This window comes from Kogia breviceps, chromosome 4 (genome assembly GCF_026419965.1).
Source record: "Kogia breviceps isolate mKogBre1 chromosome 4, mKogBre1 haplotype 1, whole genome shotgun sequence".
NCBI lineage: Eukaryota > Metazoa > Chordata > Mammalia > Artiodactyla > Physeteridae > Kogia > Kogia breviceps.
In genome coordinates this window covers 77828275-77844627 of record NC_081313.1, presented here as the reverse complement: position 1 = coordinate 77844627, position 16353 = coordinate 77828275, and the positions used below count along the sequence as shown (strand labels likewise).

General features: G+C 40.6%; 1 protein-coding gene across 3 annotated transcripts in view; it reads right to left on the bottom strand.

The window, feature by feature from the left end:
- Nucleotides 1–15258, bottom strand: part of CAST (calpastatin) — a 120947-nt gene extending 105689 nt beyond the window's left edge. Inside the window, exons 1-2 of one of the 3 annotated variants that reach the window (XM_067031377.1) lie at nt 14927–15258; nt 417–479 (exon numbers count right to left, since the gene is read on the bottom strand). In XM_067031377.1, coding sequence (XP_066887478.1) covers nt 417–479; nt 14927–15001 — 138 coding nt within the window. In that variant the 5' untranslated portion in view covers nt 15002–15258. Of the gene's footprint in view, nt 1–416; nt 480–14259; nt 14413–14926 lie in introns of those variants that run through there. The other 2 variants (XM_067031379.1, XM_067031378.1) reach the window with 2 other exon arrangements.
- Nucleotides 15259–16353: the final 1095 nt, after the last annotated feature.

Below are 16353 nucleotides of genomic sequence, written 5' to 3'. Positions count from 1 at the left end.
AAGGAACACTTTATTTTTATTTATTTATTTATTTATTTATTATTATTTTTTCTGTGGTACGCGGGCCTCTCACTGTTGTGGCCTCTCCCGTTGCGGAGCACAGGCTCCGGACGCGCAGGCTCAGCGGCCATGGCTCACGGGCCCAGCCACTCCGCGGCGTGCGGGATCTTCCCGGACCGGGGCACGAACCCGCGTCCCCTGCATCGGCAGGTGGACTCTCAACCACTGCGCCACCAGGGAAGCCCTTTTTAATGTACTCTTAATGATTTCCACTTACAGTGTTAAATCAAATCTTAGTTAAAATTAAATTTGCCAATGTTCCAGTAGGAGATATTTGCTACCTCATTATTTACTTCAAGACAGAATTCACAATTTAAAAACAAGAGAAAATGAAAACCCAGTATTGTGGAAATTACCTCATCTGATCCTCTCTTTTCTCCTGACTTTGAAGACGATCCACTGGTTTTTCCATCGGCATGCTATAAAAGTATTTAAAAAGATAATGTTTAATAGAGGGAGGTGATACAAGATTATATAATAGTGACTTTAATCCCAAAGGGCTAAATATATAGACTGTAAAAACAAGGACCCCTTTCATCTTCCTCCTGAGAATTGTTGATAATTCTATACCGATGTAGGTGGCCTTCAAAAATTAAGGGAAGCTACAGACATTCATTTGGTAGTAGAAAATCAGTCTGTAATTAACCAGACATAGATCTGACGGTGATGCTAAGGTGGCATCTTATCTCCTACAAAATGTCTCATGGAATTTTAAAGCCCAAATTGCCAGCATAAGAGACACCTGGTTCCTCATGGAGATGAGATGTCTGAGGACCATGCTGAGCCTAAGCCATTATTTAAGCCTCAGTTCAGCATGAACTCAAGGGAGGGCCACCCCTTATCAACCATCACTTTCAATGGCTCTTGGAAATTCTCTGGAGTTCTTTCTGTCTGAGTATTTACCAACACAGAAAGAATAACCCTGCATTGGAAAAGACCATACCTGCAACTTTCATTAACTATGGCTTTAGAATTTCATTATGTTCTGAAACAGAATTATTTTTCTCACTAGAACACTGGTGATGAAAGGAAATATTTTTACGTGGTACATGAAAGCTTCAAGTAGCTTACATGTTCATTTGTTTTGATAAGATAAAAGAAGCCATGAAGATTACTGAAGTTTTTTGAGAAATAAAAAAAAATTGTATGTTCCTGAAAAGGGGGGACAAAGAATTATTTCATTTCTTGAACATGTGGGACATGTAAGAAAGTGGGAAAAGGAACCTAAATATAAGAAAAGAAAAAGCTCACCATTGGGTTCGACCCCAATCACCTTTAGTTAAATCAAAACATAAAATCCCATTATGTTCTCTAGAGCTGAATCACAACCTGAATATGTAGGTCACTTAAGTTATTCGAATTAAAAAGAATGGCAATAATAGTAATAATTTTTATCATTCTTTATTATTTACAAGGCTCTTTCATATACACTTTTATCTGATACAAAAAAAAGAGGCTCATGTGATTTCATGGATTAAGAAAACTAAGAATAAAAGTCATGTGATGTGCTTTTAGTAAGGACATACACCTAGTAAACGAGAAAAGTTTGCAGAGCAGGTTTTTCTGACTTCAAATCTATGGTTTGTCACTATACTATGATAAATGAAATAAGATAATATTCCCTTTGATCATATCAACATATATATTTTTTTAAAAAAGAAAAAGGCCAAGCAATATTAGACATGTGGGTGAAATCTTTCAGTAGTTCTTTGCATAAAAAACTAGAAAGAAATCACTTTCATGAATGGAAAATTCTTCCCCAAACAAAAGCCTCTAATAGATTAGTGGGTAGACCCCACAGAAAAGCAGGCAGACTACAGCAGCTTAGTGAACGAAGCTCTCTTCAGGGCTTGTTTTACCCAGATGTCCTAGTCAAGAGTTTGTCCACAGTTGAGAGCAATCGGTATTGAGTAATTAATGGATCTTGAAAAAACAGGAGGAATTTAAAAGCCCTCATATATACATCAGAGCTAGATGGTAATTGATAAGTTTTAGAATAATTGGTAAGCAAAAGATTCATATTTATTTTTATTTATTTATTTTTTTTTTTGCGGTACGCGGACCTCTCACTGTTGTGGCCTCTCCCTTTGCGGAGCACAGGCTCCAGACACGCAGGCCCAGCGGCCATGGCTCACGGGCCCAGCCGCTCCGTGGCACGTGGGATCTTCCCAGACCGGGGCACGAACCCGTGTCCCCTGCATCGGCAGGCGGATTCTCAACCACTGCGCCACCAGGGAAGCCCTAGCAAAAGATTCTTAAAGGCTAGACTAGAGGGAAGAATTATTCAACATTTGGAGAGAGAATTTGAGAGGGATGGGTCTACAATGACGCAGATTTACCCAATCTGTCTCCTTCCAGAACTGGTAAATTTAGAACTGTGATATCACATTCATTTCTTATCACCAATTCTATACCTTTTTCAGATTAGATATAGGTAATACCTAATAACAACAATATCCACTGAGCATACTGTTTTGAGTGCCTCATTTACTTGTAGGAAATATGATTATTCCATTTTACAAATGAGAAAAGTTGAAGAGGCAACTGGCTCTCGTCTAGAGCAAGGCTCCATGCTCTCTGCAAGGTCCCACTCTGCTTCCTGCTCGTTGGCAAACATATATTATGATTTATTACCCTAAAGTAAACATACAGACAGCCTTTTCTCTCTAAAATACAGGTAGATAGATGTTTTACTTAAAAACATTTACAAAGTTGTTTCCCGATGGGTGTTTCAAAATTGCAGTCCTCCAGGTTAACCAACATCACCAGTTATTTGTTTCCACTGAAATGCTCAAAATCCCTCACAATTATGCAGTTTCCAAATAATAGTTTGAGAGTGATATATATAGAGAGAGCAAATTCTTTTTAAAATGTTGAGATATAACGACAATATAAAAATTATGTATTGTAAGGATTGGTATTTTGTAATTTCAAAAAAGCACAAGATAGAAAAACTTTATCTGATTTTTCCCTGCCTATTGAGAGATATTTGCTCTCAATAGAGTAAGCATAATGATATAATGACATAAAAATCACATAATGAAAGGGCAACATTTTTTAGGAACTGTATGGATCATATTTTTCCAGTTTTTTTAACCTGGATTTTTTATTATTAAAAAATTTCTAAGATACAGAAAAGTTGAAAGAATAATACAATGAATGTCAATAGTCCCATCACTTAGATTCAACAACTATTAACTACTGTTGCTGTATATTGCCATATCTGCTTATATTATGGACAAAGATCTATCTATATTTGTATATGTATCTGCATTTGAAAGTAAATTGCAGATATCCTGAAACTTTACCCCTAAACATTTCATCAAGCATCTCCTTAATTTGAGGACTTTTTCCTACATAACTACAATACATCATCACTCCAACAAAACTCTAACAGAATTAATAAGTATCACCTAATACCATTCAATATCCACTAAATAGCAACTTTATAAATGAATCATTGCCCTGACCATTTCTTGGGGCTTATTCCATATTCAGCAGTCTATTAATGATATAAAATCAATTATAGCTTTTCACTGAGAGAAATTCAAAGTGACTGATTTTTAAATTCATGGAATAACTGAGTACTTTCCACACACTTTCCATTCTGCTGGTGAAATGAAATGTTTGGGAATGATAGATGTCAAATTTGATCCAGCTTAGGAACCTGCAGCAAGTCTTTCAAAGAGTGAAGACAGAAAACTTTGTCTACTACTACTACACATAGCTGGTGGGTTGGGAAGAGGTGAGAGAAACATGGAGAAGGGAAGGAGTGATAGGTTGGGAACTGAACCACAAACCTGAAAAATTTGGGCAGGACTTTTCTGTAAGAGGGGAAAGAAACTAACATGTTTTAAGCATCTCCTTTGTGCTAAGCCCAGCGCTGGGCATTTCCCCTTTGTGGTCTCCTTTACTGCCACAGCAACTCTAGGGACACACTGGCAGCTCGTTTTATGGGTAAAGAAATAAGGATCTGAAAGGTGAGATCCTCCTCAGTCACATTACATATCAGGATTATAGTCTGTGGGCCAGAGACCAGACTAGTTAAAAACTAGCTAAAATCTTTTGATGCCCATCAAGAAAGTCTCAATCCAATGCTATAAAAGGGAAAACAACGCCCCAAATCAACAAAACCTTCCTATTCTAAAACTGGTTTGTTTTTATAAAATTAATCAGACACACAACACTTATAAGTTTCATCCTGTATTAGAAGCTGGAGAGGAGGCCAAGACAGGAAGTGCAAGATGCTAGCCCTAAGGCAGGAACCATTTCATTGGGAGGATAAGGCCCCAGAAGACAGGAAACACTGGAGCTAAGATGAAGACAGATGAAGGAATGGAGTGACAGGAGTTCAGAGGCAGGGAAAATATCAGATAAAGTTTTTCTATCTTGCCTCCAAAAGGAATAGTTTTCCAAGCTGTTTCCACCTCCTGGCATCACTACATATTTGATAAGTACAGCTGTCCTTTGTCCTCGTTCTAGAAGATAGCATTAATATGCATAAAATTTTCTGCCATAGCAAACTCATCAACCTGTCAGGAAATCAACAGGAGCAAGGAGCAGTAAAGCTTGGAGCTGTGCTCTCACCCAGCTAAGGACTTGTGACAGTGCCAGTCTTCGACTCTGGAGCATTTGGGGCATCCTCCCATCGTTACCTAGATACACCCTGATACATGCACAGACAAGGGTATACATCACAGGATAAGATAAAAATCAAACTTCTACACATATTAAAAAAGAAAGAAGACAGACAAAAAATCAGCTTCTGCAAGTCCAAGCTCAGCTATGAAAGAGCACCAAAAGCTAGTGTGCTTCTGAAATGCCTCTGGTTAATTTTTTTTAAAAAAGGTACTGAGTTTCTTTTAGGAGGTGACAAAAACATTGTAAAATTAAATTGAGGTGATGCTTGGACCACCCTACAAATCCGCTAAAAAATACTGAATTGTATGTTTTAATGGATAAATTATGAATTATGTCTGAATAAAGCTGTTTAAGAAAACAGGAAAGGTTATTTGAAAACAGCTTGAAGATTTTCCTTCTGCAACTTGGAGAATGCCAATAGAGGTCAATATTTGTGTGTCCAGTGATAGCTGTGGCAAAATCAGGAAGCAATGAAATCTTGGTGCCCTCTGGACTCTAGTGCACACAGCTCAGCTCCCTCACTGCTCCACCGCTGCACACAGAGACAAAGGCTTGTCAGGGAAGGGGGGGGTGGGTTGCTTCCTAAGGATCAGAAAGCTTTCATTTAGCTATGGGTCTAATCTTCCAGTGCGGGTCACAAGCACCCAGAGCACTTTTGGAAACGCTCAAACCAGAGTCCAGGGATTTAGATTTGGTTTGTCCAGGGGGAGCCTGGGCACAGATATATTTTCCTAAACTTCCCGAGCTGATTCTAATATGCAGCTAGGATTGGAAACCACTGTTTGGAGAGGAGATCTGTGGGCACCACAATAGGAAGTGGAGGTTTCTGCTCCTCCAATCACCCCACTGAGTTGGCACCCATGGGAGCTTCCCCAGGTCAGGCAGGCCAGGGCAGCTTGGGGCTTCCTGGGTAAACCGATTGCTCAATGCAGGAACCCACTGTCCTGTGTTCAACTCAACATTTCCTGACTAGCCCTATTAATGGCACACCATACCTTCATATTGCATATTAGTCTCTAGTTTCTTAGTAAAGCAAACAAATTAGCACTTTATTGTATATGCTCCTGCTTACTGATTACTTCATAAATGTATATTTTGCCTTTTCAGCTAGATGGTAAATTTTTAAAAATATTTATTTAATTTATTATTTATTTATTTGGTTGAGCTGGGTCTTAGTTGTGGCAGGTGGGCTCCTTAGTTGCAGCTCGCTGGCTCCTTAGTTGAGGTGGGCGGGCTCCTTAGTTGTGGCATGCGAACTCTTAGTTGCGGCATGCATGTGGGATCTAGTTCCCTGACTAGGGATCAAACCTGGGTCCCTTGCATTGGGAGTGTGGAGTCTTAACCACTGTGCCACCAGGGAAGTCCCCAGATGGTAAACTATATTATTATTTTTTCTAGTCCTGTGGTGGGGATGTGACAAATAATTCATAATTGGATGACTGCATTTCCACAAACCTCTAAAAGTTCCCTGAGAAGTACATTCGTTCTTTTCAGGTTAGTAAACAAGATAGAAGATTTTAAAAGTTGAAAAACATAGCTTAAAAAATTAAAAGACAATGTGCAAATTGATATTTCCTTCAAAATCCCTTAAAATCTATTTTTGGATGTATTCTTCTTTCTGAAACACGACTGTTCAGCAAACAAACAGAAGGCCCAAGATGTAAAGCTGATTTTTCTTTAAGACAGTCGCCCTGGTGTAGATGTGGACCTGTTTGCCCTCAGGTGTATTCCTTGTCCTGACCCTGGCTCCCTCCAGTAGGGTCTCCCGCAGGATGGGCCAGCAGTGGTTTCAGCTTCTGCAGAGTGATCCTGCTTCTCCCTCTTTCTTTCCAGTCTAGGAATGGTAGCAGCTTCCGGAGATTTCTAATCTCTGCTTTGCCTCATACACCCCAGTTGGCTTCCCAGCCTCTCTGTTACCTGGGTAACCAACTTCCTGCATTCCATTCCCTGACAAACTCTAATAAGACAGGAGTGTGGGTCTGAAAGGCTATGTGACCTTCAGCAAATAATTTAAACTTTCCGTTTTCTCCTTGTAAAATGGAGGTAATGGTGTCTACCCCAGGGGCTGGCTTACTTATGAAACAAGCTGATATTAATGAGGAGTCTGGCCCATTGCCTCGCTCATTTTAAGAATACAATAAAAGTTATTCCACTCCCTTCTTCTTCTCTGGCATCAATCTGATTGTGGTTAATTATGAGACTATAAAATGAATATGAAGGCTTCCCTGGTGGCACAGTGGTTGAGAGTCCGCCTGCCGATGCAGAGGACATGGGTTCGTGCTCCGGTCCTGGAAGATCCCACGTGCCGCAGAGCGGCTGGGCCCGTGAGCCATGGCCGCTGAGCCTGTGCTCCGCAAAGGGAGACGCCACAACAGTGAGAGGCCCAAGTACCGCAAAAAAAAAAAAAAATGAGAAGTAAGCAAAGGTTTAAGGTTTCATTTTCTAAGGCTGTAAATAATACAGCAGAGAATTTAGTTTTTGACTTTTCATAAGTACAGAGGAACCAGATTCATCTGATAACTATGTTTAGTACTTTGCCTATCTCATGACACTGTATTATATTAGTCTCATATTTCCATATTACAAATAAGGAAACAAAGTACACAGGGAATAGATAATTCATTTTTCAAACAACATATACCAAGCTGGTCACAGGGATAACATTTAATGTGCAATTCCTATGCTATAAAATACTTCGTAAGGGTGTGGTGCATGTGTGTGTGTGCATATGTGTGTGTGTGTGTGTGTGTGTGTGTGTGTGTGTGTGTGTGTGTGTGTGTGTGTATTGGTGGGTCTGGGAGTTGGATACATAAAGCAAGATAGGCACAATGTTACAATGTTAATAATTATAGAAGGTGATGGGTACATGAGGAGCACATTACATTATTCTCTCTTCTGTGATAAAAAGTTTTAAAATTTTTTGAATGTTATCTCAAGAGTATGTACCACCCTGGAGTCACACAAAGGGAATATCCTAGCCATCTTACTTGTTTTTAATAATGAAAACCCCAAACTAATGGAGAAGGCTAGTGTCTGAGGAAGAGTTCATTTATTAAGAAAATAATCAGTGAGTAGACACTGTGGGCTAGGTGTTGTGGGCAGAATAATTATTTTTTAAAAATAAGTAAATGAAAGGTGTGATACGTGATATCTTTCTTCTTCTCTAAAAGCATGTGTTATCAAACCATAGAAATATAGGATAACCTTCTTTGGGCTTCTCATAAAAGAAGACACATATTAAGGATTAACTGCATAACTATAATTCTGAAATCCCCATATTTCACCTGAACTCCATACACTTTTCTCTAATATTTCAACATTCTGGTGGATATGCCCAGGTGGCAGGGTAAGGGCACACCCTCTTTTTGTCCAGTTTTCAGAAGTAGCATTGACTGCCTTTCTGCCATGTTTAGCTTAGGGGGTCCACATGCAGTAAGGCTTTCTGAACTTCCTCTAAGTCAAAGATGATGCCATGAGAATTTCAATAGTTACTTTGCTGCTTTTATAGTAGTCATTAGGATGTGCTTGTGATTTTTATCTATGAGAAATGCAAGAAAAAACCAGAAACGTACTATCAGCACTATTTTTGTGTCCACGGCACACAGTACAAAAGCTGACACATAGGTGGACAATAAGCAACTGTGAACATCTTTGGCCTTTACCAAAATCATTTTTGTGTTCTATAAGTTCTCCACAGTCAGAATGAATTCCATAAATTTTAGGAAAACTCTAACCACAGACATTTTTTCTTCTTGGGTTAAATGACTCTCCCATCTGAGGAGGCACTTACATAAAAGGTACTCATTGGATGGAGTTATTTTACATTTTTCTTAACTGAAAGACACTTGATTTTTTTCCCTTTATGGTAGCTGTAAAAATTTCTGGTTAAGTTTTTATGAGATAACTTGAAGAACAGAGCTTTAGAATCACATTAATAGGATTTCAATCCTTAAAACAATTTAAAGAGAGGATTCTGGGACGATGGTGAAGTAGGAGGCACCAGGAATCCATCTTCCCATCTAGACGAAAATCTCCCTGGCAGAATGTCTGATATAACTATTTTGAAATTCTGGAGTCTATCAAAGACTTGCAACTTCCAGGGGAAGGTTTAAATGGTAAATTTCCATTAATTTCCATCAGTTTCAGCTCAGCTCAGCAGCAGCTGACCATTTCCCATCCCCAACTCACAGCAAGCAGTTGTGCATTAGAGCATGCAGCTTGGAACAAGAAAGGCAAAAAGGACTCTGTCCTCCAAATACTGGGGATCTGTATTCTGATCACTGATTGCTCATGCCCAGGGAAAGTGCAGGATCAGAAAAGACCTGAAAAGCTCTTAAGTGTACACTTTTGGCTGAACCTCAGCAAAACAAACAGCCTATGACAATCAAAAACAAAACAAAGCAAAACAAAACAGCAAACCCTGGAGAAGGAGGAGAATTTGATTCCCAAAGCTTTCATATTATGAGATTCAAATGTCCAGTTTTAAACCTAAAAAATCAGAAGGCATGCAAAGAAACAGAGAATTATTTCCCATTCAATGGGGAAAACAAACAAACAAAAAACAAAACTGTCCTTGAGAAAGAGCAGATGGCAGATATACTAGATAAAAACTTTAAAACAACTGTCTTAAAGATGCTCAAAGAACTAAAGGAAGTGTGGAGAAAGTCAAGAAAACAATGTAAAAACAAAATAGAAATATCAATAAAAAGAGAAATAACCTAAAAGAAACCAAAAAATTTCTAGAGCAGAGAAGTACAATAACTGAAATGAAAATTTCACTAGAGGGATTCAAAGGCAGATTTGAGCAGGCTGAAGAAAGAATCAGTGAACTTAAAGATAGGACAATTGAAATTATTGAGTCTGAGGAACAGAAAGAAAAATGATTAAAGAAACGTATATAGAGCCTACAGGACCTGAGGGATACCATAAAGTAGACTAACCTACACATTGAGAGAGTTCCAAAAAAATGAAGAGAGAGAAAAAGATTTTTTTAAGAAATAATGACCTAAAACTTTCCAAATTTGATGAAAAACATAAACAACCAAGAAGCTCAACAAACTCCAAGTAGGATGAACTCAAAATTCACATGGAGACAAGTTACAGTCAAACTATTGGAAAGACAAAGAGAGAATCTTGAAAGTAGCAATAAAAAATGATTTATCACATATAAGGGATAGTCAGTAAGACTGTAAACAGATTTCTTATCAGAGATGTTGGAGGTCAGAAGGCAGTGGGACAAGTGTTGGCAAGTATATGAAGAAATTGGAACCCTTGTGTACTGAGGATAGGAAGGTAAAATGGTACAACTATTGTGGAAAACAGTACGGTGGTTCCTCAAAAAATAGCTATACCAGGAAGCAACCTGAGTGTGCCTTCAAAGATGAATGGATAAGCAAATATATATATATTTCAGCCATTTTAAAAGGATGAAAATTTTGACATATGCTTTAACATGGATGAATCTTGAGGGCATCTGCTGCACAATATTGTACCTACAGTCAATAACAATGTACCCTAAACTTAAAAATTGGTTAAGAGGGTAGATCTCATGCTAAATGTTCTTACAATACAATAAAAAAATGATAAGGAACACAGATACTTGAATACAGTCCTATGTATTCAAATGTAAATATGTAAATTGAATGAAAATTTATTGTTTAATGGGTATAGAGTTTCAGTTTTGGAAGATAAAAATAGTTCTGGAGCTAGATGGTTAGTGATGGTTGTACAAGAATTATGAATGTATTTAATTCCATAGAACTTTACATTCACAAATGGTTAAGATGGTAAATTTTAAGTTATGTGTATTTTACCACAATAAAAATTTTTAAAAACATCAAGGAAAAAACAGAATAAAGATGGGTTACTTAGAGAAATCTAGTATGCCAGTGAGACAGCCTACTCAGAACTAATTTCCCACCAGTTCACCTTGGAATATCAACTAGCCACCCACTGTTTCCACCACCAGCAAGCTACATCATTCTTTAAAAAGTACTTGTAGAATATAATTAACTTTCTGGGAAGTATCAAAATTGATTAAGAATAATGTCATCAGGTATACTCTTAATTTAAGTCTTATTTGCAATGGGAAGCAAACCAATTCAGAAACTGTGAAACAAAAGAGGACAGTTGTGTGACCTCCATTCTCCCAGCACCCTAAAGCCTGTGCCCTTTTTGCAGAATATATAATTTGCATTCCTTACTCCTAAAAGTCACTGCAGTCAAGTGGTCTGTCTGGCCAGGGAAGGCTTGTGACCCTCTTCCCAGGCTGGCCACAATGATGGGGCCTCCCAAATGACTTGAGCTCCTTGATCACGCTGCCACTGGACTGACAGGTCTAATTAGGCTAAGAAACACCTTTAATTAACATGGACTAGTAGAGTCAACTTTTGACTCAGGAATGTAATTACCGGCCGGTGTCAGCCAACCAAATTTACCCTCTTTCATGCTTCATCATTACCAAGCTCATCAGATGTTCTTCAAATCTAGCTTTGTAAGTTTTTTTTTTTTTTTTTTTTTTACTAAAACTACATAGCTCTTCAAAAGATAAGATCAATAATATTGATAGTATTCAATGGGGAAATATACACTGTAATGTTTCATTGACTGGCTTTATAGGTGGCAGTCCCTTAAACAAAACACATCATAGATACATCTTTCAATTATTTTATCTTATTCTGCCTAAATTTTTAAAGTTAGGTCATTGCATTCATAATCTTTTTCAGTGAAGGATCCCAGTAAAAATATTTCAACAGGATTTACCAAAAGCATGACATATGTAATATACATAATACATACATACATATATTATATATAGTGTGTTTTTGTATAAAACTTTTGTATTAAAAACTGTATGAATATTATATATAATAGTATATAATACTATAAATTATATATATGTTATAAATTGGCTCCATATAACTCTAGGGGATTATGGATGGGCTTTTGTGTGTGTATGTGTACATTTTGTTGTGGGAAAATGGTCCACAAACTTTCATTTAATTCTCAAAATGGGATGTGGTCATCTCCTCACAGCCATCAAACGAAAACGGTTAGAAACCGATGTCTAGAGCTATACTGTCCTAATACTGTAGCCATAGCCACTCACCACCTACTGAGCACTTGAAATGTGTCAAGTGTGAACTGAGATGCTCTCTAAGTATAAAATACACACTGGATTTTGAAGAATCAACATGAAAAAGAAAATGTACAGTATCCCAATGATTTGCACATTGATTGCATGTGAAATAATAACATTTGGGATATAGCGGGTTAAATAAAATATGCTATTAGCATTAATTTCACCTGTCAGCTAATGTGACTACTAGAAAATTTAAAATTACATATGTGGCTCATACTATATTTCTACTGGACAGCACTGGTTTGGGAAAAGTCAAAGCTTGATCACAGGCAGGTTGCTGATTCTAGGAGGCCCCTACTAGCAGAAAAAAAAAATTAGAATAGTTCCAACATTGGATTATAAGAGAGGTTTTAGCAAAAAATGTCAGACTATGCCTAAACATAACAGGGTTATAAACATAGATTTAAACTATTTTCATCCAGATATTCCAGCATAATTTCCTTTAGAGAATCATGAATTTGGAAGAAGACTGATGTTAACTCTAAACTATCCATATTAACTGCCATTTATATTTGCAGATAATTCATGTGGTGCATTTTGATAAGAACCTTAGAACAATAATGACTCAAAGCAAACTTTTGCTTTTAGCACATCAATAAGATGCTACATTTTTAAAACCCAGAAAATGTAGTAGGAAGCATTCATGAAGAAACATCTCAAGGGAAACTGGAATTTCCAATCATTAAAGGTATATGGGGCACTGTTGGTGGTAATGTACATTGATACAGCCACTATGGAGAACAGTATGGCGGTTCCTTAAAAAACTAAAAATAGAACTACCATATGACCCAGCAATCCCACTACTGGGCATATAACCTGAGAAAACCATACTTCAAAAAGACACATGCACCCCAATGTTCACTGCAGCACTATTTACAATAGCCAGGTCACGGAAGCAACCTAAATGCCCATTGACAGACGAATGGATAAAGAAGATGTGGTACATATATACAATGGAATATTACTCAGCCATAAAAAGGAATGAAATTGGGTCAATTGTTGAGATGTGGATGGATCTAGAGACTGTCATACAGAGTGAAGTAAGTCAGATAGAGAAAAACAAATATCGTATATTAACGCATGTATGTGGAACGTAGAAAAATGGTACAGATGAATCGGTTTGCAGGGCAGAAGTTGAGACACAGATGTAGAGAACAAATGTATGGACACCAAGGGGGTGAAAGCCGCTGGGGGGTAGCAATGGTGATGTGATGAATTGGGCGATTGGGACTGACATGTATACACTGATGTGTATAAAATTGATGACTAATAAGAACCTGCTGTATAAAAAATAAATAAAATTCAAAAAAAAGGTATATGGGTATGGTACTTTGATTCATGAATGTAAATAGTTAGTCTTCACCAACCCTTATGTGGTACCTATTATCACCCACATTTTATAGATGTGGAAGCAGGTTCAAAAAGGATGACTCATTACCCTTTGAGAACAAGAACTCTGTCTTGTTTTCCACTTCGAGGCTAGTACTGTGTCTGCCACTTAGAAGGTGCTCAGTGAATGGCCATTGGCTGAAAAGGGACATTTTACTGATTCCAACACAACATTTCTCTCTAAATACTCTCTGATTACAACACCCTTGCTTTTCCCAATACCACATGCCGAGAGAGGTGTACTTTAACTATTTCTTTAAGTTCTCACCATAAATCAATGGGATATAAATATTTTCATTCTTTCTGTCAACAAAATTTGTGTATTTTTTTTTGGAAAGCATTGTAATGTTAAATCATGCTTTCTGGTTCAAAACATTGCAAGTACCAGCTTGACTGGATCACACCTAGTTGGTTGGACAAGTATTCAATGCACTAAACAAACAGAACATCTCTGTCCCTCAGCCAAGTAATAAAGTACAGAGCAGTGGGCTCGCTCTCTCTCGCTGTCTCTCTCTCCCTCTTTCTCATTCTCAACAAGGGTCTTGATCTCGGTTGCCTCTTCTCCTTGAAGTTTTGGATTTTCTCCTGGCCCCCAATCCCGGCTGCCTCTCCTTTGCGCTGGCGAATGCACGTCCAACAACATGCCTCTAAAAGTGTTGAGATTTACTTATGACTTAAAAACAAATACTAGATCTGAGCTCTTTCGATCTGAGTCTGAGTTCATCCAGGAATCCGCGTCCAAGGGCGGAATTCCTCCAGCAACAATTCCTGTTCCATTCAACTCCTGAGCGTGAGCTGAATCTGGTGCGTCGGCTCACACCGACCTGCACGTCGGGGCTCGCTCGCACATACCACCGCAGGGTGGGTCTCAGACTCTCCCGGAGCCTAAACTGAAGGTCTGAGAGGACGTCGCACCTGGTCCCCACCCCTTCCCCGCCAAACCCTGCACAATAACCTCGCCTGCACTCCCAGAAAGGCAAAACCCATTCCGTTTCCGGTCCTGCCCAGGCACGATCGCTCCAGTTTACCGTCATGTACCACCAGCTTGCGAATGCCATGGCGACAACCGATTTGCTCTGAGTCGCGCAGCGGAGAACCCGGCGAGGACACCGGGTGCAGCGCAGCAGGGGCCGGGCTCGCACTCCACTTGCCCCGGACCTGGCTGGCACTGAGCTTTTCAAGCTCCACAGCTGTCAGCTGGGGAGGCACCTGGGCGGGGCCTACATCGGCCCTGCCCTGCCGGGTTGACCCCGCCCCACCCAATTTGGCGCAAGGCTGGTTAGGGCAGAAGTGTTATTTCTCCAGGCAGCCACGCCCTGCAGGCCGGACTTTACACGGAAGACCCGACTTTTAGTTGAGCTACCCCACCCAGTTCGGGGTCCCGAATGATATGTATTCCCCTTTTATCCTCAACTGCTTTTCACCCCAGTCTCATCAATCAACTTTTCCCAACGCAGGCCAACTCCAATCTGGCTTGCGCCATGTCCAATACACTTGGCCCAGGCCCGGCAGTACCCAGCCACCTCCAGTCACCTGCCCAGAGGCAGGTTCTGAGTCCCAAGTCCTTCTCAGGCTCGGGAGGGGGCGCACGGGGCATCAGGCCAGGCAGGCTGCCCTCAAGGAGGCGGTCCACGGCTCCGGGGCCGGGGTCCTCCCTGCGCTCAGCCCTGCGGCTCCGGCACAAGTGCCACTCACCTCCTGAGTGTGGCGGGCCGCCGCAGCGCGCCGGGGCCGCGGGGAGGCGGCGGGCTTCTGGCCCGGTTGGGACATGGCGAGGCGGTGGGGAGCGCAGACTGGAAGGGAGGCCCGGGCGGGGAGCGTTGGGAGCGAGGGAGGGAGGGAGTGGAGGGGCTGGCGGGCGCGCCCCGTGAGGCAGCTTTTCCGACCCAGCCCCGAACCCGCGCGGGGGCCCTGCCTCACCCCGCTGGGCCCTCCCCTTCCTGCCCGCCGCTGGCTGCGCCAGGGCTGTAGCGGTCCGGGGCTCCAGGCCTGCAACTTAACACCCTCGGCCCAGAATCTTCTCCCAGTGACGCCCCCACCTCCACCCTAGCACTGCTGGGTTCCCCGTGGCCCACAGAGAGGAGGGGCTGGAGGTCGCGGGGTTCCTCCTTCGACTTGCCCAGACTTGGCTTGCAGTTGCAACGGGAGAGCGGGGACCCGGGCGTGGCCGGTCTACGCCTCAATACCCCACCTTAAGAATTTCAAGAATTAGACACCTTTTCTGCAATCTGCCTTGGTTTAGCTAGGAGAAGAATTTACCAACTGAAATCGGGCCCAAACCTGGACGGTCTGGATTAGGAAGCAGATTAACAAACCCAAATTGGGGTGTGTGGGTGTGTGTGTATTACTTTGGGGGGCAATTTTGAAAGTTTAATGATGTTTAATGTGGAGGAAGCCTTAGGTTCCAATCGAAACCGAAGAACAGTCCCAAGTTTAAACCCCTATAGGCTTTCTGGAGACTGCCGAATTTTGTTTTGGAGGCTGGATTGCTTTAGTCTTTGGCTCATTTTAAACAGCACTTCCTGATTTGGGGCTGTGAAATGTAACAAGCCTGACTAGAAAACACTCCTCTGCAGCGACTGTCTGCCTGCAGTTGCTGCCGGTTTGTGATCAGATCTGACAGAAGAAAACTTGTTACCCTGCAATGGCATTGACAGTTTGGGACTCAGGGTCACTGCTGTCTTCCATGTTGTGGTTTAGACCGTTGGAGAGAGAGGGGGCAGGTTGTAAGGAAAGATTGGTCAATGGTAAATGGCATTTGGCAGAATCGAATTGTTTCCTTCCCCTTTCTCATTTTTAGGGATTCTGACTTCCTTTTATTCAAGAGACTGGCTAGCCTCATTCTTAATGGGGGCAGCAGGGAGGAATGAGTTAAACGCAATTCCTCTTAAAGGGTTCCACTTACGATCTATGTGTCTGATATTTCCAACAAACAGGCGATGGGACAGGAATTTATACGTACAAATGAATCAACTTGGATATGGGGCCTATGATTGTCCATTCAAGAAAAATTGGTGGCCTCAATTACATTTATAATTAAGGAAAATATGTCATAAGCATGAAAAATCCTTTTATAATTGTGACCAAACACCTACAGTAATTTAAGCAAACACACAACTAAA